This window comes from Zootoca vivipara, chromosome 9 (genome assembly GCF_963506605.1).
Source record: "Zootoca vivipara chromosome 9, rZooViv1.1, whole genome shotgun sequence".
NCBI lineage: Eukaryota > Metazoa > Chordata > Lepidosauria > Squamata > Lacertidae > Zootoca > Zootoca vivipara.
In genome coordinates, this window is record NC_083284.1 from 1,535,367 (window position 1) to 1,561,478 (window position 26,112).

At 49.1% G+C, this 26,112-nt stretch overlaps 2 protein-coding genes across 4 annotated transcripts in view; both read left to right on the forward strand.

Annotated features, from left to right (window-relative positions):
* Positions 1–1,485: 1,485 nt before the first annotated feature.
* On the forward strand, positions 1,486–7,876 carry SPR (sepiapterin reductase). Its single transcript, XM_035103738.2, has 3 exons — positions 1,486–2,105; positions 3,673–3,963; positions 4,140–7,876. The coding sequence occupies exons 1-3, from the start codon at positions 1,781–1,783 to the stop codon at positions 4,328–4,330; spliced, it is 807 nt and encodes a 268-aa protein (XP_034959629.1). The 5' UTR covers positions 1,486–1,780; the 3' UTR covers positions 4,331–7,876.
* A 2,439-nt stretch (positions 7,877–10,315) lies between these two features.
* Positions 10,316–26,112, forward strand: part of EXOC6B (exocyst complex component 6B) — a 218,297-nt gene continuing 202,500 nt past the window's right edge. For all 3 annotated transcript variants that reach the window (XM_035103719.2, XM_035103722.2, XM_060278290.1), the window contains exon 1: positions 10,316–10,521. In XM_035103719.2, the coding sequence (XP_034959610.1) occupies positions 10,424–10,521 (98 nt within the window). In that variant the 5' untranslated portion in view covers positions 10,316–10,423. The remainder of the gene's footprint in view (positions 10,522–26,112) is intronic.

Here is a 26,112-nt window from a genome sequence, read left to right on the forward strand (position 1 = left end):
TCAACCTGAGCTCAGGTCACTCTTTGAATCAGAAAAGTCGGGTAGAAGTGCCTGCTGGCTTCAGGCACCTGGCCTATTGGCAGGCTCCTTCTGCGTTACAAAAATGTCTACGAGCGAGACATGGCGGCTGGTAACACCAAGCATCTGCAGCAGCACAACCGAGCACCTTCACCTGCCCCGGCTGCAACAACACATGTCTCTCCCACATCGGTCTCTGCAGCCACAGCGGGCGCTGCAACCCCCCAGCAGTTTGACTTCACCCCCGAAGGAGCCCTCCTCCTTTGTCTCGTGGAGATTTCAGCGGACGCCAGCAACATGCATACAATGCAATCCCATCGCATCGCATCCCCACCCCCTGACCCACATGGCTTGCAAGGGGCCACATCAGATGGTCAGCTTTCTCCATCCTGATTGGTTTGCTCAAATCCTACATGGAGGTTTGACTATGGCCTTCTTTACGGAGCACTCCTTTCGGGGTTTTTTGCGGGGCGTTTATGCAACAAGGAGCATTTGAGCATACATACATACATCATTTTATTGGTATGCCGCCTTTCCCTAGTTCAAACCATGCTCAAGGCAGGTTACAATATGAATACATAATTACAAACAACAAAAGTAGCCATGAACAGTAAACAGACAAACCAAAAGCTTAGACTAGGGTGGCAATGTTTCGAAGAATACATGGATAAACACTGTTCAAAAAAGAGTATGTTGATATGCTTAGACTAAAGGAGTAAAGTGGGAAAGACAACATTAATTAGGAATGTGATAAAGAGATCAGAATCTAAAATTTAAGGATTGCAATGATAGCATTGAATTTAAAATATAAGGAAGTCAAGGTGTGGTGGAGGGGAGTCAAGGGGGTGGGAAGGATTTCATAGAATCATAGAGTTGGAAGAGACCACAAGGGCCATCCAGTCCAACCCCCTGCCAAGCAGGAAACACCACCAAAGCATTCCTGACAGATGGCTGTCAAGCCTCTGCTTAAAGACCTCCAAAGAAGGAGACTCCACCACACTCCTTGGTCTGATGCAGTCGAAATAAAAATAAAAATTGTCCAGTAGCACCTTATAGACCAATTAAGTTTGTTCTGGTATAAGCTGAACAAACTAAGTTTGTTCTGGTATCTGAAGAATTGTGCATGCACACAAAGGTTTATACCAGAACAAACTTAGTTGGTCTATAAGGTGGTATGGGACAATTTTTTATTTTTAAAAAACATAAAAATACACAATGAAATTGAACTATTTCCACATAAATCATAAGATCTAAAATATATATAAAAAATAATTATATAAATAACAGCAACAACCTCCCACTAAGCAGGCATCCTATTTGTCTGCGGTGCCATTCTATGTCTTCCCATTAATCATTAGCTAATTCTGCACTTTCAGCCCATTTCCACATCTCATTCCTGATTGCTCTGAATCGAGGCCAAAGCCAGGAAGAAAGAGGAGAAGCCAGGGCAGGGATTTGCACCAGGGCACGGAGGACCCATCGCCCGCCAGCCACCCTTCGTTTCACTTTAGGATGCCAAGGAGATTAAACACATTCTGACCTGGCCAGAGCTCAATGGGACGTTTATTTATTTGCTACACAGCTTAATTACGCGCATTTCTAGGCGGTGGGCATACCGTACAAACACCCGGCCCGTGTCTCCTCCTTTCGCCGGGCGGGGTCTCTGCAGCGGCCGCGCCGCCCCCTCGGGGCGCTGAGGTCCCGCCTCGGAGCGCCGCTGCGTAAAAGCGCACGAGTGGCGCGCCCGGCTTAGCGAGCGGCCATGGACGGAGAGGCCGGCGAGCGGGCAGCGGGTCTGGGCCGCGGCGTGGTCATCGTGACGGGCGCCTCGCGAGGCTTCGGCCGGAGCTTGGCGCGCCTGCTGGCCCCGCGCCTGGCGCCCGGCTCGGCGCTGCTGCTGGTGGCGCGCTCTGCGGCCGCGCTGGAGCAGCTGGAGGGCGAGCTGCGCGCCGCCTGCCCGACGCTCCGCGTGCGCGGCCTGCCTGCCAACCTGGCCTCGGATGACGGGCTGCAGCGCGTGGTGCACGCCGCCCGGGAGCTCCGCGGGGACGGGCCGATGGAGCGGCTGCTGCTCGTCAACAACGCCGGTGAGCGCGTGCAGAGCGCGTTCCTCCTCCTTAGAAAGGCCAGTTCCCGGGGAAAGGGCTAAGCGGTGGCCGTCTTTGGCAAAGACCCCAAATCCACGGGCGCTGCCGTAACGCAAACTAAACGGGTGTCCTTGCTTCCCCCCTTCCTTGTTTATTTCTGCATCCCCTCCCTCTTTTTCTTCCTTCGCGTGGAAGGGAGATTGTAAGTTCCTGGTGGCAGCGGGCTTTTCTGCTTCCTAAAGCGCCAGGGGGACACCGAGGGCGGAAGAGAAGGCGGTGAACGCATATTCCGTTGCCTTGTGGATTAGTTTTGAGGTCCGCAGCAAACATGACTTTGGGATTGTTGCTGTGGGAATGCAGCGGAGATGAGAAGCGCGCGGATTCAAGCGCCCCCACTTTTTGCAGCTCCTGGGAAGAAAAGCGAGGAAGTGTAGCGCTTGGGAACTTCCAAGCCAGGGGGATCGCTGGGCGCCTTTGCCACCTACAGTAGTTGCTTGTGTCAGACTCCGCCGTCTTCTGCGGATCATCTCGGCGGCCCCTTTGTGCTGGGGTATACCACAACTGGCTGTGTAGACATGCAAGGAAAGCCCCCTTGGAGACAAAAACAGCCACCCTCTCCAATTTCACCCATAAACATGGTGTTTGTATGTGTGTGCTAAAACATCCTTTTGCTTTTGCAAAATGGTGGCTCCAAAGTAGGAGTGGTGTCGTGCAATGGTTAGTCCTTCTCAGCCAGGTCTTCCTCCATGTTCAGAATAGTTTCAGGCCTTGCCTTGCCTTGCCCTGAGCAGTTGGCTCGCACTTCACCTTTGAGAACCCTAATCTCCCAGCCACAGGTCTCACAGCTCCATAGCACGTACTGTATAAAGGGATGAGATTTCTGTGTGATCCTGTTTGGGGTGGTGCCCCTAATGTGCTCTCCCTCCCTCCCTCTCTGTTCTGATCCCCAATTTATGCCTTCCTCACTCACAGCATGATCTGAAAAGCTCTGCTTTTGAGCCGCTTGGCTTATCCCAGAATGGGGAGCTTCTGCCTGTGAGGCTGTTCCCATCCTCCAGTTCTGTGTTTCCAAACTATTTTGGGCCACTGCCCCCCCCTGGTTCCACAAACTCACCCCCAGTTCCTCCTTACCCTATCCTATAAAAAGCATCAGTCAGAATAGCGCTTTGCATGGCTCACTAGGACAGATAACCCAATTAAATTTCAAACAGTGACAATTGCATATTTATTCAAATCTCAGTTGAAACTATTTTGTTGATTTAATTCAACCAGCTGGATGAACTTGATCCTGTGGTGACAGCTTTTCAGAGTCTGATATACATTTACACCTCCAACGCCCCCACCCTGTCACGCATTGCCTTAGAATCATAGAATCATAGAGTTGGAAGAGACCACAAGGGCCATCCAGTCCAACCCTCTGCCAAGCAGGAAAAGCCATCAAAGCATTCCTCTTCTTATGCCCCCCTAGAGAATCCCAATGTCTGCTTCGGGAACCACTGGTCTAGGTCTTCTGGGGTCTGAAGGAGCACTTATGGATAAACAAACAGGGGTCTTCTTTCTCTTCTAGCTTCTCTAGGCGATGTTTCCAAATCCTTCTTGGACTTCACCAGCCCTGGCGAAGTCAACGCCTACCTGGCCTTCAACATCACCTCTGCGCTGTGCCTCACCTCCTCCCTCCTGAAGGCCTTCCCTGCTCAGCCTGGCTTGTGCCGAACGGTGGTCAATGTCTCCTCGCTCTGCGCTCTGAAACCCTTCCAGAGCTGGACCCTCTACTGCACTGGGAAAGCTGCCCGGGACATGATGTTCCAGGTCCTAGCAGCAGAAGAGCTGGGTGTCAGGGTGCTCAGCTATGCGCCAGGTGAGTCTGGGGTCTGCCAGCTGGTCTGTCTTCCGGCTTCTCCAGCCGTTCCATCATCTCTTGCTGCCAGTCCGCTGATGGGCCCTGCGCTCCCCTCCCCATGAATCATAAAACTATAGAACTATATATGCCCAACCCTTTGCAATGCAGGAATCCCCTCTTGCCTTCTCTTCCAGGTCCCCTGGACACGGATATGCAGGAAGAGGCTCGCACCAGATCGGGAAACCTGGAGCTGCGGAAGAGGTTCCTGCACATGAAGGAACACGGGCAGCTGCTGGATTGCGACATCTCCTCCCAGAAGCTGTTGGATCTTCTTCTCGCAAACACCTTTGAATCGGGGGCTCATGTTGACTTCTACGATATCTGAAAAAAGAGTGTCAACCTTTCTTCTTCTCCTCCTCCTCCTGGCACCACCTTGGCTTTTGCTGCTCTGTACAGAGACGCCTCTGTAGGACTTGTGTTCTGCTTTCTCTCTTGGCGCAGCGGCCACGGCCTGCCACTCAGAGCCTTGCCTATTGTGGAAGCACCGGCCAAGTTCTGAGCCTGGGCTGTGTGGAAGGAGAGGAGGGATCCCAGCTCAGGAAGAGGGGAGGATGGGAGGAACACCTGGGAAGAGTTTGCGCTTCACAAACAGGGAGGTAGGGATGGGAAGGTTTCCCTGTGACCTTGGTGTCGCAAGCGTCAGGGAACATAGTCCTTCCCCAAGGTCACCAGTTGGGCTGTGATCTGGAAGGAAAGAAAGTCTAGCTGAGGAAATGGTTCTGCAGCTTGGGCGAGCGCCGAGGGTTGCAATGAAAGGCACTCATTCTGCGCAGGGCTGCTCTTGGGCTGCACTCTTGTTTCTATTTCCTGCTCTTTAGGGATGTCTCTGGTCAGTCGACTTGAGCCATTCCGTGAGCTTCCCACTGCCCAGGCCATCTGCTGGGGTTCTGCCACCTTTGCAGAGAAGTAGCAGCGTGGGGTCGTGTAGGATTCCTCCTTGGAAGCGGAAGCCCATTTGTGGTCCTCCTGAGACCTTTCTGATGAAAGGTTGAGACCGTTGTGAGATGGACGAAGCCAAGCCCTGCTGGATGAGGCCAAAGGGGACCCACCTGCTCTCAGAGATGTGTAACACCCCTCTCCCTACTAGTGGTTCCCAGGAGTGGGTCCTTGGAAGCATGGCTGCCGCTGACCGTGGAGACGGAGCGTGGCCACTGCAGCCTTGCAGGGGAATGAAGCATGGGGGGCTTTGGTAGAAAAAAGCAAGTGGGGGTGGTGGTGCTGCCTAGTGGTGGCTCTCCTGGGCCCAACAAGGAAGGGGGCCTCAGTTACAAGGATAAAGGCATGGCCAGCTCAGTGGGGAGATAGCAAGCTGGCTTCTCTGGGACTTTTCTACATGGCTTGTGTAGAAGTAGTGGTAATAATAATAATTTTATTATTTATACCCTACCCATCTGACTCGGCTTCCCCAGCCACTCTGGGCGACTCATGGCATATATCAGAACATACTAAAACATCAAACATTAAAATCTTCCCGATACAGGGCGGCCTTCAGCTGTCTTCTAGAAGTCAGATACTTGTTTATATCCTTGCGCTCTGAAGGGAGGGTGTTCCACAGGGAGGGCGCATGCGTAGAAGAGCATTGGCTCCTGTAGATCCCAGGGGCAGCTTGTCCACATTACTGAGAGAACGACCTGTGCGGCATGGGCGACGATGGCGTTTGACCCCACACGACTTCGTTTTGCATTCAGCATTCATTGGTTCAGTATTGCTACCGATTTCACGCATGCTTCAGCCAGCCCGAAATGCTTATTTGGCCTTTTCCTGAGAAAGATGTTGCATTTCTGGCTCACCACGTTAGCCGTGCAAATTAGCTGTTTAATGCTTTAAGAGGGATGCCTGTCTGTGTTTGCTGGTCAAAGAGTTCTTTGACTAGCAAACACAGTCAGATAGTTGTTTATGCCAAGGAAATAAGCAGTCGTCACTACCTTTCTTACTCTGCCTTGTAGTCACGAGTAACCGAAAAGGGCCTCCCTTGCCTCAGAGAGAGCGGTCAGGACAGAAGCCACATGTCCAGAGCAGTGCCGGACGTTAAGGTTCATTGTCACAGGTGAGACTCTTCTGAGCTCAGTCGGTTGGCAAGATACTACTAGCTGTCAAGATAGATGCTACATTTTCTAAATGTCTTTCTGTCTTCTTGGTCATGTAACACAGTCATTCCTTCTATCTTCTCATCCCATCTTCCTTAATAAAATCATCACTTGGCTTACTATAAACTGGTGTGTTGAAATTGTGGCGGGTTGTCTACTTATTGACTTTGCCATGTAGGCAATAACTTAACTCAGGGTTTCCCAAACTTGGCTCTCCAGCTGTTTTTGAACTACAGTTCCCATCAGCCCTGACCACTGGCCCTGCTAGCTAGGGATGATAGAAATTGTAGTCCAAAAAGAGCTGGAGACCCTGGGAAGCCCTGTCGTAAGAAGAGTCCTGCAGTTGTATGAGGCCAAAGGAGGCCCATCTCGTCCACAGCAGCCAACAGAAGTCCTTTTTGAGCTCTTCCCGTTCTCTCTCTGTTTTAATGACCCTCAATAATTTAGTACCATCAGCAAGCTTGCTTCTTCCTAACTTCAGATCATAAGAACATGACCTACCTTGCCAATGGCTTGTCTAGCCGAGCGGCCAGCTAGGTGCCCCGAAAGGAAGACCCCAAGCAGGCCCTGGGTGCAACAGCAGCAATGTTCTCCCCAACTGCAGCTCCAACTCGGCTGTCTTTCAGCTAGGCCAGCAGCAGAGGGGCCAAGAAGACTTCTGGTCTGCCGCCATTGGTGACTGGCGAGAGAATCCCGAGCTCCGGGATTCCCTAGCATTGCGAGGGAGGGGGGAGCTGTGAGAGCGACGCGGACCCCCCAAAGAGCCCCAGATCGAGCGTTCTGGGGACTTGGCTGCACCGTTTTCGGTCTCCTCCGCCCCCGGTAGCCCTAATAAGGGCACTGAGAGCAAGCGGAGTGGAGACGGGGTGCCTCGAGTTAAATTGCTACCCTCGCATCGCGAAGCTCCATGCCAGCAGCCTGGAGCGGTGGATTCGTCTAAATTAGTTGGAAAAAGACTTTGAAACAATTTTTAATTAGATACGGGAGGAGATTTTAAGAGGAAGTCGATCTCCCCCATTGAGTGTATCGAGATGCAGTTAATTTGCCTGAAACTGGAAAGACTGACAGGAAGCATTTAATTATCAAAAATTGGAGCTAAAACCTTCCCCCTAAGGCAGGGTAAAGGGGAGAAGGATTGAATTTAGCAAAATCCCTGTAAAGATCTTTATTTTGGATTGGGGAAACTCCCCCTGAAAGCTGGAGTTGGGTCCTTGGAGGGATCAGCGAGCCGCCATTATGACATCATAACAGAAAGGTATCTGTCTGCCTCTTTGAGGCTGGAAACTGTCAGCAGTGAAGAGAGCACAAAACATAAGGCTGTGTACATGAAGTTGGACAATGCTCTCTTCATAAATGGACACAAGATTTTTAAGATATGAAGAATTAAAAATGAGAGTTTGTAACCAGATCAGACATGACTTTTGTTTTTGAACTTTGGAAATAAGAACTATGCCATTTCCTCTCTACTGTTAGTAATCTCTGCTTTCTCAGATAATTTGAGACGAACAGGATGTCAGTAGACACAACATCATCTGACTTGGACTTTGAAAAAGAACTTCTGGAACTTATTGAAGACTTAAGATGTGACGTGTATCAGAACACAATACAAGATTCCAAGAGCTTTTAAAGAAGAACCAGTTGGAATAATGCCCTCCCAGTGAGAGAGGGAGGGCAGAATCCATACTGGGTCCAGAGTTTAAGGGAAAGGAAAATTGTGAAAGGGCTAAAAAGTGGAAAAGCAGTTGGATGGTGTTTTGTAACATTTAAAGAATTGGAGTGGCACCAGGGGATAACCAAGGAAGAAGGGTGGATAGGATGGGACAGGGTGGGAGTGGGAGGAGGAGCAATAATGGATGTGACTTTTTGATTGCTTTAGATGGTCCGAAACTGGAATGACCTGTTGAACTCGCTGAAAAATCTGGGAGACCCTGAATCCAGGGAAAGGGGGGCTGATTTAGTTTTAATTGATTAAATGTTATTATGCTAGGGGGAAAAAATGAATTCATGGAAAGTTTTTGGTAATAAATTTTAGGCTAAGGGGAGAAATAAAAGATAGAGGATGGGAAAATAATTTTTGATTTGGAGTAATTGATTAATTATTGGTGGAGGTAAGTGGAGGTTTTATAGAATAGAATAGTTGATGATAATGATTAAATGTGTTAGAATGATTTAAGATATAAAATGAAAATTGCTTAATTGAGGTTCCAAAATGGACCCAGTGTGGGGGGAATTGAGGACGTCAACAATGTTAAGTAAAAAATGTAAGAACTGTTATGTTTTTCTTTTTCATGTTTTCTTTTTGTTTTATGACTTTGGTGATTTTATTTTGGTGAATATTGGAAAATGAATAAAAATTATTTGAAAAAAAAGACCGGCAGATGTCCAACCCCCCCCCCCAAAGTTATGGAATCCATCTGATGCTATCACGGTAAGGCAAGGGACTCTGCTGCGATGCCAACAGTGTTTGATCTATGCTCAGGTGAGTGATATACGTGTACATAAACTATATATCCTAAAGACACCGCAGCCTCTGCTCTGCCTCATTTCCAAAGGGAACATGAACCCTGCGAGAATGCCTGGAACCCCTGAAATCTCGCCCTGCTCAGAGACTCTGCTGGGGTGCAGCTCTCCTATGGGGCTGCGGAGTTCCCCCCCCTCAAACGCTGGTGTTCATCCCAGCTGCTATAAGCAGGTGCATGTCCAGCCTTTATTACACATTTCTAAAAGGTAAAGCATCCCTGACCATTAAGTCCAGTTGCAGGCCATTCGGGTTGCGGCACTCATCTCGCTTTACAGGCTGAGGGAACCGGCGTTTGTCCACACAGTTTTTCCGGGTCATGTGGCCAGCAGGACTAACCCACTTCTGGCACACAGAACAGCGAAGCCATAGCAGCGCATGGAAACACTGTTTACTTTCCTGCCGGAGCGGTATCTATTTATCTACTTGCACTTTGACGTGCTTTCGAACTGCTAGGTTGACAGGAGCTGGGACCGAGCAACGGGAGCTCACTCTGTTGCGGGGATTTGAACCGCCGACCTGATCAGCAAGCCCAAGAGGCTCAGTGGTTTGTTTACATATCTACACACACACACACACACACACACACACACACACACACAATTGTCCTTATAGGCATAGGCAAACTCAGTCCTCCAGATGTTTTATGGCCTACAACTCCCATGATCCCTAGCTAGTGGGACCAGTGGTCAGGAATGATGGGAATTGTAGTCGCAAAACATCTGGAGGGCAAAGTTTGCCTATGCCTGTTATTGACCAACTAAGTTTGTTCTGGTATAAGTTTTCGTGTGCATGCACGCTTCTTCAGATACCTTATACCAGAACAAACTTAGTTGGTCTATCTATAGGGTGCTACTGGACATTTTCTGAAATTTTTAAATTTTTGTTTCGACTGCGTCAGACCAACACGGCTACCTACCTGAAGCTATGCATTTCTATGTGTGTTTTCAGCGTAGGATTTCAACAGATTTATGTACACCATTTCCATTCTATCATGTTTAATTGTATTTTAATGATTTTCTTTTTTCTGGGTTTCTCCCCTGTGTTTGTGGCGGTTCTTGCTTTTATCAGTGAGCCAGTCAGGGAAGAAGGGGGGCATAGGAACAGATAGTCATCATCATCTTTGGGTGAAGGGTGGTTTATAAATCATGAATCATAATAAATGAATGAAGGGCATTTAATAATAATAATAATAATAATAATAATAATAATAATATATTGGCCAAGTTCTTGTCCATCTTGGAGGCTGTGCCACACCAGGTAGTAAGAGAATTACTGATAACAGTTTCAATGATACTTTTATAAAATTGGATCAACATTTCCTGGGGAAAATTAAATAAATTTAATTTAATTATTATTTCTGCCCTGGGCTGCCTGCCACTCATCCATCCAGCTCCTATCCTCTCTACCCGGAGCAGCCGCCACCAAACCCGCTTTTGCCACTCGCCGTCCGCCCTGCGCGCGCCTCCAGCTGAGCCACCGAGAGAGCAAAAGGCGAGCGGCGTCTCCTGGCCAGTCCCCTCCGGACCTCCCAGCAGGCGGCGCTAATGCTTCAGAGACCCCTAGGCCTAGAGCGGTCGGCGACGTCCCGCGGAAGCCCAGCGCGTCGCTCTGCCGGCTCCGCCTCCCTTCAGGACTACACTTCCCGGCGGGCCTCGCGTCGGCGTCGGGGAGGGCCGATGGGCGTGTCTTGCGGCGCCGTTGCCATTGCTACGGCTAGGAGGGGGGCGCGGCCTAGGCGGGCTGCCTGCTGCCTGCCTGTGTCCGGCTGGGCTGGGCTGGGCTGAGGGAGCGGCGGGCGGCGGCTGCCGGGATGGCGGAGCCGGAGAGCCACGAGACGGCGTCCGAGCACGAGCGGATCCTGCGCGAGGTGGACAGCACCGACACGGCCTGCCTCGGACCCACCCTCAGGTGAGGGGGGAGGGGCTCGGTCGCCTTGGCAACCTCTCCAGCCCCCTCCCCGGACCAGACCCCCCTCCTCGCCCCCGGGACCCCCTCCCCCCGCGGGGGTGGGGTGGGAGGTGGGATTCCGGGGGGCCCCCTTGTCCCCCCTGCCCCCATCATCCTCATCTTCATTCCCTAAGGGGTCTTCGGGTGGACAGGGGGTCACCCCGCCCCCCCCGTGAGCCAGCCCTCTTTCCCGCCCGGGCAGGGCTTGGAGAAGGAGGGGGTCGGGGAGGAAGGGGCTTCTGGGGTCTCCCTCTTTTGGGGGTTGCCGTGTAGGTGCTTCTCTCTCTCTCTCTCTCTCTCTCCCTCTCTCTCCCTCTCTCTCCCTCTCCCTCCCTCCCCCTGGGCCCCCTCTGACATCAGAGGGAGTTCTCCTCCAGAAAAGAACCGGACTGCTGGATCAGGCCCAAAGCCCTCCTTTCGGCCCTCCCCCTCTTCTCCTGGCGGGTGCCAGCCTGGGTGCCTGGGACAGGAAGACCCAAGGGGGAGCTGGGAGCAAGAGGGGGTTCGGAGGCATCCTTCAAACCACTCCTGCCCTGACCCCCGCATTGCAGCGGGTTGGGCTAGATGACCCTTGGGATCCCTTCCAGCCATATGGAACTTCTGTGATTCTCTGTTGCCTTTCCATGCCCCCTCCATAACTTTGTAGCAAGTCACATGGAGATATCGTTGGCAGATACTTGAAGATGCCTCTCATGTCACCGTTCAGTCTCTTCTTTCCCAGGCTAAATGTCCCCAACTCCCTCAACCGTTCCTCACCAGGCGTGTTGTTGGACTCCCAACCGCCTTCAGCCTCAGTCTGCATGGCTTGTTGTCAGGGATGATGGGAGTTGGAGCCCATCAGCATCCAGGGGGCCCCCACGGAGTAGCCAAGACCCTAACCACTGGAATCCTGCAGTCTTTTTCAGGGCCAGGGGGAGGAGGTGTCACGGCCCTCTCTTTGTCCTCTGACCATGATGGGTGTCCAGGCAGTGCTGTTCCTTTCTTCCTGGTGCCGCCCCGACTTCTCCACATTACAGAGTTTATTATGTTTATACCCCAGTTCTAATGCTTACGTGGGGCTCCCAGGCAGTTTTCCATCCAGGCCCTGATTGGAGCCGGATCTGCTTAGCTCCACCCCATACCCTGGGACCGATGATCTGAGATGGGATATCTAGACACTGCCATTCCCTTTTACCCCACAACTATGGGGCAAAAGAGCTGTGCACCTGCTTCTTTCCCCCTGCCCATTGTGCTTGTGCCTTTGCTTGCAGCAACCTCTGGAGTGGGGAGAATTTTAAAACTGGAATTTGCTCCCAGAGGAGGCAGTGATGGGCGCTGACTTGGATGTTCTTAAAAGGGTCTAGAGAAATTCATAGAGGAGGATAAGGCTGCTTTTCAGGATGGTCACCTTCTGCCTCCAGGACACCAGGAGAGGGCATTTGTGTCTTACTGGTGGACTTCCCAAAGACGTCTGCTTGGTCGCCACTGTGGTCTAACAGGTTGCTGGCCTTTCGTCTGGTCTCTTCTTATGGCTCTAAAATGGTTTCCATTTGTGCTTTTCATTGCTTGCTGGGGGTTTTGAGAGCCCATGTGCTGCGTGTTAATTTTTCCAAACTTTCCAAGTGCCTGTGCTTTTAAAGAAAACTTCAGACTGTTGGACTTAGTCAGTGACATGTTTTAGATGAGTTTAGCTCTGAAATACCCTCTGTGTAATTGTTTTGATCTCTAGCAGGAAGAGGGACACGGTGCTTTGTACTTTGTCCTGTGGATCTTACCTGTGTGGAGAGTCTTTGGGCTGCCTCAGGTGTCCTGTTTTCTTTCCAGAAGGCCCTTCAGCATACTGTAGGTGAGAGTGCGGAAACCTGTATGTAAATTGTGCTTCGTGAAGGAGCTTATCGCATAGCAAAGGTTTAGCTTTGAAGTTGGCTTTCCGTTGGCTTCTCTTCCGCTGCGCTGGAGGGTGTGTCTGCCTGCGTTTTTGTTCCTGGCTGGCTCGATTTATGAGAGGAAGTAAATGCCAATAGATTCAAATGTCAGCAGAGTCCTGGAGATGACTGTATGGAAGAGGAAGGTGTTAAAATCTGGGTGTGTTCCGAATGCTCTCACTTTTGCCCTGCCCTTTAATCTTTTCACCTGCCTTCCTTCACTTTCTATGGCTCCACAACCAAAGGAAGATGTCCGGTGTGAGTCTCTGTCCTCCCTGGTCACTCCATTGATGCTTTCCTCACAGTAGTCAGTAGTCCCTGCCCCCCCCCTGCACAGTTTGTCTTAATCCTGTAGTTGCAGCAGTGGATGGACTTAGGAGCAAGTCCCAGGCTGCCTCCGTTCCTTGAGGACCCCACTAGTTGCCTAGTGAATCAATTCCAAGGAGTCGCTCTTGTCCGGAACAAGGGATCTCTGTTGTCCTTGGAAGACTCAGACTTGGACAAGAACCACACTCATCTTCTGTCATGCTCAGTCACGGAAGTAATTACTTCACATTTTACTTGGTCATAGCATCTGATAATGGTATATTGATTGGTGTTGTGTTTCCAAATTTTCTCTTAATTCATTTGGAATGGTGTCTTTTTCTGTGTAGTGACAGGCAGCTGGTATGGTATGGTGAAGAACGCAATCTGAATTTGTAAGTCGCCTCCTCAAAGCTCTGTGCAGCCATTAATTTGCTGGTTACCTTCCCTCCCAGCATCTTAAAAGGGTTTTTGAGACAGTGACTGTGAAACATTTTATTATTCTAATTTAAGCGTGTAAATATGAAATCATAACTTGATTATCCTTTCTGTCTAAACCTATTGCTTTCTGGCTATTTGGCTGCCTTTCGGCTTTATGTAAGATGCCTCACCAAGCACTAAGTGATGCCAGGAGGTGCTTCTGTACAGCTGAGTTGTTCTTTGGCCCCTGAGCTCTTTTTCACACAAGAATGTCTCCTTCTTGGTTTCTCTTGCCCAAGAAACAGAAAGCCCCCCCCCCCCTGGAGTGGCAGAGGCAATGTGAGACTCCCAGATGGGAAAGTGACATTTTACATCACAGTGTATATCTGTGTAACGCAGAGGTAGCTAATGCCCAGGGGCCTGATGAGCACTCCTCTCGCCAGCAAATGCTTCTGCTCTTGCACCAGGCAGCCCCCCCCCAAATGTTTATTTAAAATTGACATGGTGCTCGAATAGGCAGGGAGGTTTAAACACTTCTGTCTTGTGCCTGATGGGGATGCAAATTGCCCCCCCCCGATCATCAGATGGACCATAATAATAATAATAATAATTCATTTGATGAGTGCAGAGGGGGCAATAATGTCTCCCTTCTCAGCTGACCTACATAGAGCGGCTGAGGAGAGGGAGGCTGTCCTAGTGTACGCATCCTGGTGTTCATGCGCGTCAAAATCGGCCCCACACTCCAGCAGCGTGTGGACCCCAGAGAGGAGGCCAGGAGATTCAGCTGATGCCTCCTGGAGATACTTCCACAGGGACTAAAGTTCCAAAGTCTGTTCCGGGGGCCTAATTTAGCCGGCTGGTTGATTCAATCTGACCCGTGGCAGTACAGTATATGTCCTGGGATAAAATCCTAAAAAAAAGCTCAGCAACTTTGGTCGGCCCTCACACATGTTCACCTCATCAGATCTGGCCCTCTTTGAAAAAAAAGTTTGGCCCCCCCTCCTGCATTAAACTATACAGGGCTGGATTCCTGACTTTCTTTGTAGCGTAACAAGGCTGGGTGGGTGCCTGAGGCTTCCTTCAGGGCTTCAAGGGAGGAGGAGGAGTGAGGATGAAGGCATGAGGCAGTAGATGGCAGGCAGAAACTGTAGCAGAAAAATGCAAACGGGTCTTAAATGCCTTGGTCTAGAGGGAGATGGCGGAGGGAGAAAATCAGTTTCCAATTCCTTGTTTGCACCCTCAAAGCATTAACCCCCACCCCACCCCACCCCACAGACCTTGTTCACCCCCTTTTCAACTTTTCCTTTGAGCTGCTGAAATACAGGTTTTGGACTGTTCATGGCTTTGGGCAGTCATTGCGCTTTCCCCTCTGCTAGTATCGGAGTCCCTTCCCCAGCATCTGAAGGAACGCTGGTTCTTCCTAGACCATCCTGCCCGCTCCCTTAGAACCGGAGTGGTCCTTTTTGAGGAACACCTGGAGGTGATGCAGGAGGAGAGGGACTTATCTGTGGTGGCACCCCAGTTAGAGAATGCCCTCCCCTGGGAAGTGCACCCGGCACGGACGTTTTGGCCCCTGCCTGAGACCTGCCTGTCTTGGCTTTTTCAGGTTGCTAGCATTCGTTTCTCTAGCTGTAAGGAGTTGTGTTGGCTCTATAAAGTGTTTTAGGATTGATCTTTGGTTGATGTTCAGTATATTTTTACCTGCTCTGTTGTTGTATTTTTTTTTATTTTGTAATCTGCCCTGAGATCATAAGATGAAGAATGGTGTAAAAGTACAGTAAATAAATGGTCATGTTGTGCGGATGCCTGATGATCGTCTTCCAAAGCAACTACTCTATTCCCAACTTTAAAATGCAAAGCGTAATGCTGGTGGTCAGCAAAAGAGGTTTAAAGACTGTCTCAAGGCAAATCTTTAAAAATGTAGTATAAACACTGACAACTGGGAAACACTGGCCTGCGAGCGCTCCAGTTGGAGAACAGCCTTTACCAAAGGTGTCATGGGCTTTGAAGACACTCGATCTCAGTACGCAAGGGAGAAACATGCTAAGAGGAAGGCGCGCTTGGAAAATCCACACCATGATCAACTCCCACCTGGAAACCAACGTCCCCACTGTGGAAGGACGTGTAGATCCAGAATTGGCCTCCACAGTCACTTACGGACCCATTGTTAAAACCGTGTTCATGGAAGACAATCTTAGTCGGATACAAGTGATCGCAGAAGAAGAAGAAGAATGGTGTAAAAGTATACTAAATAAATAAAAGTAAATAATGATTTCAAGATGCAGCCATCCCAGTTGTTGTCACTGATCTGGAGAAGGGAGACAGAGAAGTGACCCAGGGATCTGCCAAGAGCGCTGCAACACTGAGCTGGGGTCGGTTGCCTCCTCCCACCTCCCATGTGCTTTAGGTGTTTGTACCCGTATAGTTTGGCTGTCATATTTCAGGCCCCGGCATGCGCATTCCCATCTCATTTCTGAGAGGTTATCTTGTGTCAGACTGTTTTATTTTTAAGTGCCCACTACTTAAGCCTGCTTGTTGCAACTCCTTCCAAAGTATTTATATAATGTGCTGCTGTTCTTTGATAACGGGCAAACACAGCGCTGGGAGATCAAGTGCCAGGCACTCCTTGCAAATCTTTCTAGAGTGGATTCTAGAATCTAGAGGTTGCTCTTGGAGCCGTTTTTTGTGATGCAGAATTTCAAGCACCCTCAGAGCTAATTTCGAGGCCAGAGTTCGCGGGTCCAGTTACGCTGCTGTGTGGTGGGATCAGCCAGTGCTTCTGTTCTTTGTTCTCGCAGACATTTCCCTGTGGTTCTTGTGATGCTTCCCTTCTCTGCCTAGGGAGTGCAGCTGCCAGCTCCTCTCTCCTCTTCCAAGATGCAAACAAAACCACAGCTGGGGAAGACAGCTGATGCTATTGCTTCTGCTGCACTGCTTGGGACCTTCAGTCGTGCCCAAGGAGGATGACCTGATTTGGGGAGCTTTCTGGGTTCCCTTTCAGCAAAACTCAATTAGACCCGTCTCTGCCAGTTATTGTGGGTGGGTGGGAATTCAGTCGGGTTGGGACAAAATTGACTCACCTGCTCACTTCAAGCTTTTTGCCTGTGCCATATATTTTTTGCATGATTGTCCCTACATGACTCAAACTGGGCCCCACCGAGCAATGGTGTGGAGCAAAAACACCGTGGAGTGTGTTCATTGGCTTCTGTCTCCCAGTTGCCTCCTCCTGCTCTCAAAGCACTGCTCCTGAGAGACAATGCCAGAGCTCCCCCTTCCCTTTCTGAATGGAACTGGAGAATTGTAGGGTAGTGGAGGAGACCAGGAGGTCAGACGCTCCGCCATCTGGCTCTTCCCTAGGAGGGATCTGCCTGCAGGCGGGTTTGGGCAAGGTGACTCTTGCAGATGGGCTCACCAGCTGTTCTTAGCGAAGAGGCAGCTTCTTCCAGGGGGTGGGGTGGGGGACATGGTCCTTTTTCTGGGTGTTCCCTTGGGGTTTCTCAGATGACCACAAGGGAACGTGGTGAGTGTCCCAAGGGTGGAAATCTTTGCAAGTGCTGGCACCCAGGGAAGGGAGTGGCAAAGGCCTCTGGAGAACAGCTGCCCCTGCTAGATGGGTCTGACTTGGTAGGAGGCATCTTCCTGTCTTCAGACGTGGCTTCTTCTTTGGCGATTACAATTTGAGCCTCAAGGCTGCCGGGGCGGTTTGATTCTGGATTGCAACTGTTTACCTCTTTGGTGGGATAGGAGGGAAGGCCTCCTTTTCCGTCTGGGCTCTTCGAAAAACCAGAAGGACTTGCCCTGTTGGATTTCACACCTGCCTGTTCCCTTCAAGAGTAAATTGCAGACTTATTATGAATGAAGGCTGAATTCCTGTGCACACTTATCTAGGAGTAAGTCTGGTTAGGCAAAGTGGCTCTTACCTCTGGGTCAGCATGGATGGGATTTCAGTTACAGTTGTACAGTGGGACCTCTGGTTACAAACGCTTCGGGTTACAGACTCCGCTAGCCCGGAAGTAGTACCTCGGGTTAAGAACTTTGCCCCAGGATGAGAACAGAAATCGCGTGGCGGCGGCGGCAGTGGGAGGCCCCATTAACTAAAGTGGTACCTCAGGATAAGAACGGTTTCAGGTTAAGAATGGACCTCTGGAATGAATTAAGTTCGTAACCAGAGATACCACTGTATGTGGTTCTGTTGGGCTTGTACTTGGGGTCATTTTCCTATTCACCTGTATGGCATTGAGAAAAGTGGTGTCTTAGTTTTGTATTTAGAAAGACAGGGAGAAGTTACTGATTGGTCTACCCTACAGGGCTGTAATGACTTGTGAGGAGTTACAGAAAGTTCGCATATTATGCTATATGGAGTTCATAATCGTTCTGTTTTTGTCAAAAGCTGTAAATAATTACTTCAGTTCTTATAAACATTAGTTCAGCCATCTGAATCCGAGTGGTCTCCATGCATTTTGGACTACATCATCCTTGACTATTGGCCATGCTGGCTGGGGCCGATGGGAGTTGTAGTCCAAAATTATCGGGAGGGCAATTGACTATGTTTGTCCAGGCTCTGTGGCTGAGAGTGAGTGGGTACAGGGAATAGTTGTTCATGGCCTTAAATGTGTTCAGCCTCCGAGGGTCTTCTGGTGGTTCCCTCACTGCGAGAAGTGAGGTTACAGCAGGCATCCCCAAACTTCGGCCCTCCATATGTTTTGGACTACAGTTCCCATCTTCCCCAGCCACTGGTCCTGTTAGCTAGGGATCATGGGAGTTGTAGGCCAAAACATCTGGAGGGCCGAAGTTTGGGGATGCCTGGGTTACAGGGAACCAGGCAGAGGGCCTTCTTGGTAATGGAACCTCCCCGTGGAACGCCCTCCCGTCAGACATCTGAAAGCAGCCCTGTATTGGGTAGTTTCTAATGTCTGACATTTTATTGTGTTTTTATATATACAGGAGGCCTCCCAGAGTGGCTGGGGAAACCGAGCCAGATGGGCGGGGTATGAATAACAAAATATTTTATTATTATTATTATTAAACTTGTGTGTCTGTCACTACTTGGCCTGCGTCTGTAAAGTGGGAATACCAGTGACTGGAAACTCCTGTGAGGATGAATGAGTCAAGCTCTGTGAAACATCAAGTGCTATTAGAAGATACAGTGGTACCTCTACTTACGAATTTAATGCGTTCCGAACGCACATTCGTAAGTCGAAAAAAATTGTAAGTCGAATCCCATAGGAATGCATTGAGAGAAAAAATTTGTAAGTAGAAGCAACCCTATCTAAAAATTTGTAAGTAGAAAAAATCCTATCTAAACCGCATCCAAGATGGCAGACGGAGCTCCGTTCGTAAGTAGAAACATTCGTAAGTAGAGTTAATCGTAAGTAGAGATACCACTGTACAGTACTACTTTGTGGGTAAAGGAAACCTTTGTCACCTGTGTTTAGGGGCCATAGTAGGTAGCAGCAACACAGCTGCTTGACATTTTGTTGAAAGTTTTCAGATGTACTCTTTGCAGATGAAAGGCCACGATTAACCTTTCAGGAGGTGGTGTCGATGAGGAGTCGAGCTGCGACATTCTTAAGAACCACCTGTCAAGCAAACTGATGAAGCAGATCTTGCATAAGTTAAATAAGTTGCTTCTGAAGCCTCCTAATCTAGTCAGAGAGCAGCACTGGAAGTCCCAAAGACGTAGGGCTTAAAACCCCAAAGACATTGTGCGTGGATGTTCTTTCATGCAGAAGAAGAGTGCACCACGGATACCAAAAACGGTGGCTTGCTGTGGCCAATGGCAGCGCTTCTCAGAGACTTGGAGCTGAAGCTGCAGAAAATGGGCCGTGTTGGGAAATGCAGCCAACGGGAGGGTGACATCAGAAGAACCCATAGGCTCGCTCGCAGTGACTCACTTGGTGTGGGAAGGGTGAATCCTCTAGCAGCACATCAGGCTTTGCTTGAGGAATAGGAGCCGTCTTCATAAATGCCTCTGACACACAAGCCCTGCCCAGGCTGCTGAGCGACAGGACTGGATGGAGGTCTGCAGACAATGACTAAACGGAAGGCAGGAGCTGGTCTTTGAGGGAGCTCAGATTACGTACCTTGGCGTCCAGACAGTGCCATTCTGTGTGCGCTCCGGAGGAGAGCAAATGTTTGTGCAAATGTTTTTGGACAAGGGCTTCTTTAGCCGGGGAGTTGCCGGCCGCTGACCCAATGGAACTGGAGGGGAATTAGCCCTTCTGCCGGGGGAGGCAAAATGCAGATGCTATAGCAGGCAGGCTTACTCCTTCCTTGGCTTTCCCCCTGTAAACCAATAAGGCTCATTAGAGGCCTCTGAGCTTCTGCAGAAGTTCTTGGGGGCCTGGTTTGTTCATCAGTGTGGGGCAAAGGGGTCTTTTCTGCTTTGGCTATGACTGCTTTACTCAGGAGATGGGGGAATGGAGTTAGCACAGCATTTTGTCCTCATAAACTGACCTGGAAGCTAAGCACTAAAAAGGGCCTTGTGTCAAGGGCGTTGTATTAATGTAAGAGGTCCTGAACAACTTGGGCCCAGGGCACCTCAGAGACCACCTGGACCCTTATACCCCAACAGCTCCCTCCCTGGGATCATCCGCAGCAGCGTTGCTGGCCACCCCCTGAATAGGCAAGGATCATTTGGCAGCAACAAGAATCCAAGCCTGCTCTGCCAAGAGAGATTCAGCAGGCGCCTTCTGCTCTAACCTTCAAGCGCTGGCTGAAAACCTTTCTAGGCTGCCAAGTTTACGCTGGCAATTAAGAAAACATCCTTCTGCAATAGTTAGTTGATCTCTGGTTTTTAAATTATTAAAAATGGGTTTATGTATGATTTAAAAAACAACAACAAGTAAATAGCAGTATATATATATTTATTTAAATATATAAAAACTTCACAGTCTGGAAAAAGTTTAAGCATTTGACTTTAAACCTTCTTTGTGTGGCTGGGTGGCAGGTTCTGCATGTTGGATGTCCCTTGCCTTCCTAGGTGTGGCCGGCTGCCATAACCTCTAGGCGCAATTCAGATTGTGTTGTGCGTTAGCATTTTTTTAACAGTTGAATGCAAAGGGCTGGGCTCAGGTGCTGGAAGATTTCTGCAACTAGGTCATTCCGTATCAAGTGATCCCACTTTTTTACCCCACGTCATCCAGTTTTCTTTATATTTTGTACACGTGTTGAATTATCAAAACTAAGGGAAAAAATTGGATCACTTGATATGGAGTGGCCCAACTGCATGTGCTCGTGGAAGTGAGAAGTGACTTCAAGGGTCATCTAGTCCAGCCCCCTGCAATGTCTGCTTCCCCTTAACAGGTCACTTGTGCAGTGGCTCTCTCTCTCTCTCTCTCTCTCTCTCTCTCTCTCTCTCTCTCTCTCTCTCTCTCTCTCTCATATTTTTGTAAACTGCTTACTGATAATACCATAGTCTTGGTATTAAGTGGTATATAAATAAATGGATGCAGGTGGCGCTGTGGTCTAAACCACAGAGCCTAGGGCTTGCCGATCAGAAGGTCGGCGGTTCGAATCCCCGCAACAGGGTGAGCTCCTGTTGCTCGGTCGCTGCTCTTGCTAACCTAGCAGTTCGAAAGCATGTCAAAGTGCAAGTAGATAAATAGGTACCGCTCCGGCGGGAAGATAAATGGCATTTCCATGCGCTGCTCTGGTTCGCCAGAAGCGGCTTTGTCATGCTGGCCACATGACCCGGAAGCTGTACGCCGGCTCCCTCGGCCAGTAAAGTGAGATGAGCGCCGCAACCCCAGAGTCGCCCGTGACTGGACTTAACGGTCAGGGGTCCCTTTACCTTTACATAAATGGCAGCCATGGCTCTCCTCTATAAAGGCCTCTCCTTCCGTTTCCCTTGGCTGATGCGTTAAGCTTTAGCAGAGGAGTTGGGCGCAAAAACAAGATGCAACTTAGAAGTGGAAATGAGCAAGCTCTAATTAGGTTAGTTATTCCTACAGGGAATCTCAGAGAAATGAGTCTCCTTGATGAAATAATGCAGGCGCTGCTTGAATAGAGGGCAAAACATTCCCTGTGGAAGGGCAGGAACATGCAGGCCTTGGCTGTGGGTCTTGTTAGCACATCCCACACCTTGATCCTTCAGAGATCCTTACAGAGTGGGGTTATTCCTAACGGGGTTCATTGGTCCTGAGAATGCATTCTTGCTCAGTAGATTTCAAGCACATCATGGGACCCTGTGCGACTGGAGTCGGACCACCCTTGTGGTAGGACAGCTGGGTTGGTGACAGGGAGTTCTCTCATCTGGTAGTGGAATGTCATGTCTGAAGGCCTCACTCTCCATTAATGGCTTAGCATTCTTATTAGGGTTGATTGGGAACGCCTCCACCCCCATCATTCTGCCCAGACACTGAGGTCCAGCAGCTCCAAGGGTCTTTCGGCAGTTCCCTCCCTGCGAGAAGTGAGGTCACAGGGAACCAGGCAGAGGGCCTTCTTGGTAGTGGCGCCTGCCCTGTGGAACGCCCTCCCTTCCGATGTCAAGGAAATGAACAACTAGCTGACTTTTAGAAGACACCTGCCTTTTAAAAGGCAGCCCTCTATAGGAAAGTTTTCAATGTTTGAGATGTTTTATTGCCTTTTTATACTTTGCTGGAAGCCACCCAGAATGGCTGGAGTAACCCAGTCAATGGGTGGCATATAAATAATACATTTATTATTATTGTTATTATTATTATTATTATTATTATTATTATTATTATTATTATTATTTGTCCCCCACCCGCCCACCCTGCTGGACATGCCCCTTGCAGGCCTTGATTCCATGTTTACCTGTCAGCGGCAAAGAGGCCTGCCTCAAAAAAAAGAAAAAGAAATGCTGTTTTATTTAAAAGTAGTGCATGCGTCTGAGCTTGTGGCCCCCCCCCTGACAGTTAAACCAGCTCCTTTTGAGCTTTGGGGGGATTTATACAACATTTCCCTTTAAAAACCGTGCCATACCTGTTCAGGAAAACTCTACCACTTTTACTCCTGTATTGCTTTTGGTGGCTGTAGCCTAATGGCATGCAGGAGACGGACTCCTTTTTTACTTGGCTGTGAAACTGCAGAGTTAAATGGCGGTGCTACTTTTGTCTTTTTCTTCCCTGAGCTCGACAGTCTCCTGCTTTGTGTGCAGACAGGACTAGACTGGGTATCCTTCACTTTTGTGGCTTGCAGTGGTTACCGTATTTTTCTGTTGATAAGACGCCCCCATGTATAAGACACCCCCTATTTTTGCGGCCACAACCAATCACCAGTCCACCCTTGGCAGTATCCGTGTATAAGTATAAGTGTATAAGACACCCCCTAATTTTTTACATTATTCTTTAGGGGGAAAAAACCTAGTCCATACAGTAATTTCCAAACAAGAAGTGCCAAGCTTGTCATGACACGATGACTTCTATCTTGGGAGGTGAATTCTAGATCTTCAAGACCCGGTTGGGGCGGTTTCATGTGGGAGGTAAAGGCTCAAAAGTATGTGCTCTTTTATAAAAAAAACCCATTCTGTACGTTTGCGGCTTAAACCCTCGTGTTGAAACCCAGTTCTGGGTTGAGCTATGGCAGAGAATGAGCACTGGTTGGTTGTGGGGTTGCTTAACAACTTTGTAAAAACTGGGCAAGGTTTCTCTTTCCTATAAATAGGTTCTGAAATGTGTAATTATGGAAACACTTGCTCCATTGCAGTATGCTGGCTTTGACTAGGTTGCTTCCTATATATATATTTTAAACATGTAAGAAACCCTGAGGGCGTGCTCCTCGCTGTTTTGCACCGACTCTTTGCACAAGGGAGCCTTTCGGGTGCAGAGTCACCGGCGCGATTTCAGAGCTTGTCTGGCCCCCAGCAAAACAAAACAAAACAAAACAGCCTTGTAGAAGAAATAGTTTTTTTGCAGGAGGCATGTTTCAGACATTACGTGGAAGGAAACAAGAAGGGGTGAAAAGCTCAGGCTAGAGTGCTTCTTCCACTGGCTCCGGAAGGGATGATCTGTCAGCCTGAGAGAACCCTCCCGCTCTGTATTTTGCAGCATTGGTCACTTTAATCTTTTAAAATTGTAAACTCCCTTGGCAGAAAGAAGTTGAGCCGTAAATGCATCAAATGACAAACAGGTGTTGGCATTTGAATTTGCAGAGGCAATGCTGGTTTTTAAAGAAATGTTTGGAAATGTAAAAATATGTATAGAAATGTTTGACATGGAGTAACAGCATAGGGACGCAGCAAGACTTGCCCTTCTTGCTGGTCCCTTTGGTTTCCTGAGGTGAACACATTGGTGCTCAATTGCATCTACGTTAAGGGCATGAACTGATTTTCTATGAGGCCTCAGGGGTCATTTAAATCTATTTAAATCTCCTGTCTCATCCTGCAATTTGCTTTGTCTGGCAGTCAGGTGCCTTTCTCTGATTTTGCTCCATTGCATTCCTAGCCGCCAGCTGTAGGAGTGGAAGAGGGTTGTGTCATACCTTTGGCTAGGGCTGCCAGGCAAGACCTTTCTTGTTTGTGCCAAGGTGGGCAGCCTCTGAGGGGGTGAGCTCCTAAGGCTCCTTGCCCCTCTTAAGTTACGGGAGGCGTGCTTCTGATCCTACCACTACCAGGACCAAGGCAAGCTAGCAGGTTTGCATATTTCTTAAATATTTTAATACCACCTTCAACGGTGAGCTGCCTTGGGTCCCTATTAGGGGAAAAGGTGGGATGTTGTAGTAGTTGTTGTTGTTGTTGATGATGATGATAATAATAATAATAATAGAAAATTTCCAGGATGGTTTACAATAGGCCATAAAACGGCAGTCATCAACAAGGCAGTTGACACCACTTAAAAGCAATTGCTGGAATAATGTGAAAATACACCCTGGAAAGTCTGTGAAGATATTAAAAGGGTGTTCCTTAGTGTTGTGGGCCTCCCTTTGGGGCATCTTGTTGTCCACTGTAGGAAACAGGACGCTGGACTAGGTGGACCCCTTTTGTAGTCCAAGGTGGCCAATATGAAAACCGTAAGCTGCAATAATAATAATAAAAATTTAAACAAGAAGAGAGCTGGCAGGTAAAAGCAATTGAAGATCTTTAAGTGAATTGCCCTAAAATTTACTGGCCTGTCACAATGTTATGTCCGTAGCATTGCTGGCTGCTAGATGAGAGGTGGAACGAAAAAAGAAAGAAAAGCAATCCAGGACAGGTGATACTCTGAACAGGTTCATTTCGCTTACTGCTCGGGATCAGAATTAAATGTTAACCAAGTGGATCTGCCCTGGGGTTTAGGAGCTTGTCTTCCATCAAGACGATGTTCTTGCATGTATTCCTGGAACAGTCAGAATACATATGGTCTTTTTCTATGAAGCATTGGAGTCAATTGCTGGATTCCCTTCAGGTTAAAAGTGTCTCTCCCCCCCCCCATCTCTTTCCTTGAGGGAGGAGGGGAACCGGGAACAAAGGACGGAAGCTGCCATGGAGCCCATCAGCCGCCTCAGGTGGTGGAGGATGAAACTGCATGGTCATTGATTTCCCTGAATAAAAGACGGTGCTTTGTGGGGAATCACTGAGGTTTTATTACCCGATGCAAGGAAGGTTCTGTTCCCAGAAAAGGAGATGTGCAGGAAGGGGGCAGGCAAGGATGGAGACGGGGCTGCCGTCAGAGAGAAGGTGGGGCTCGCTCCTATTTGCATTTCTGGTCTGATCAGAAATTGTTATACAGCCTGTGTTTTAATTGGCTGAATGGGCTGCTGTGTGTCTCTCTCCCCCCCCCCTCAGCCTGGTATGCTCCCTATACAGGAAGAAGCCTCTATCCTTTCCATTTTTTAATTTTTGTTCTAAGGATGCTCATAATTACACCTTGATCTCCATAGCTTGGGGGTTATCTAATTGCTGCCCACCTGGACACTATTCATTTTGCTGAAGGTTATATTTTTGGGAATTCCAAGATGAATGCATCAGGAAAGAGGCTGAGGAATTGGGTTTCTATCCCCTGACAATCTCACAGGGTGTCCATTTTTTTCTTTTAAGTACAGCAGGCTTAAAATGTACATGGGAACCCATGGCTGTTGTGAGTAATTCACCAATTTCTGCACAGCCCAGAGCTCCCAAACTTCTTTTTCCACATGGGCCCACCATCCTTTGAACAGATTAATATTCACAACCACTGAATGTGCAATAGCAAGCTCTTAACACTTTTTAAATAGTTTTTCCACTTATTTGCAGAACCTTAGAAAGGAATGCCTTTCCTAACATGTATGTTGCAACCTAACATGGCCAGGCGTAACCGTCAGTGTTCAAAAGATGACACCCCCCCCCCAAGAGAAGAATATGAACAGTATGCATACAGTCATACAGCGGGAAGTGTGTAGTTGAATGCCAATATCTGGCATTCAGCGACAGGCGGAGAGTCACAGGGGTTGAGGTTGAATCCTGACAAGACAGAAGTACTGTTTCTGGGGGACAGGGGGCGGGCGGGTGTGGGGGACTCCCTGGTCCTGAATGGGATAAGTGTGCCCCTGAGGGACCAGGTGCACAGCCTGGGAGTCATTTTGGACTCTCAGCTGTCCATGGAGGCGCGGGTTAATTCTGTGTCCAGGGCGGCTGTCTACCAGCTCCATCTGGTACGCAGGCTGAGACCCTACCTGCCTGCAGACTGTCTCACCAGAGTGGTGCATGCTCTGGTTATCTCCTGCTTGGACTACTGCAATGCTCTCTACGTGGGGCTACCTTTGAAGGTGACCTGGAAACTGCAATTAATCCAGAATGCGGCAGCCAGACTGGTGACTGGGAGCGGCTGCCGGGACCACATAACACTGGTCCTGAGAGATCTACATTGATTCCCAGTACGTTTCCGAGCACAATTCAAAGTGTTGGTGCTGGCCTTTAAAGCCCTAAACGGCCTCGGTCCTGTATACCTGAACGAGCATCTCCATCCCCATCGTTCTGCCCGGACACTGAGGTCCAGTACTGAGGGCC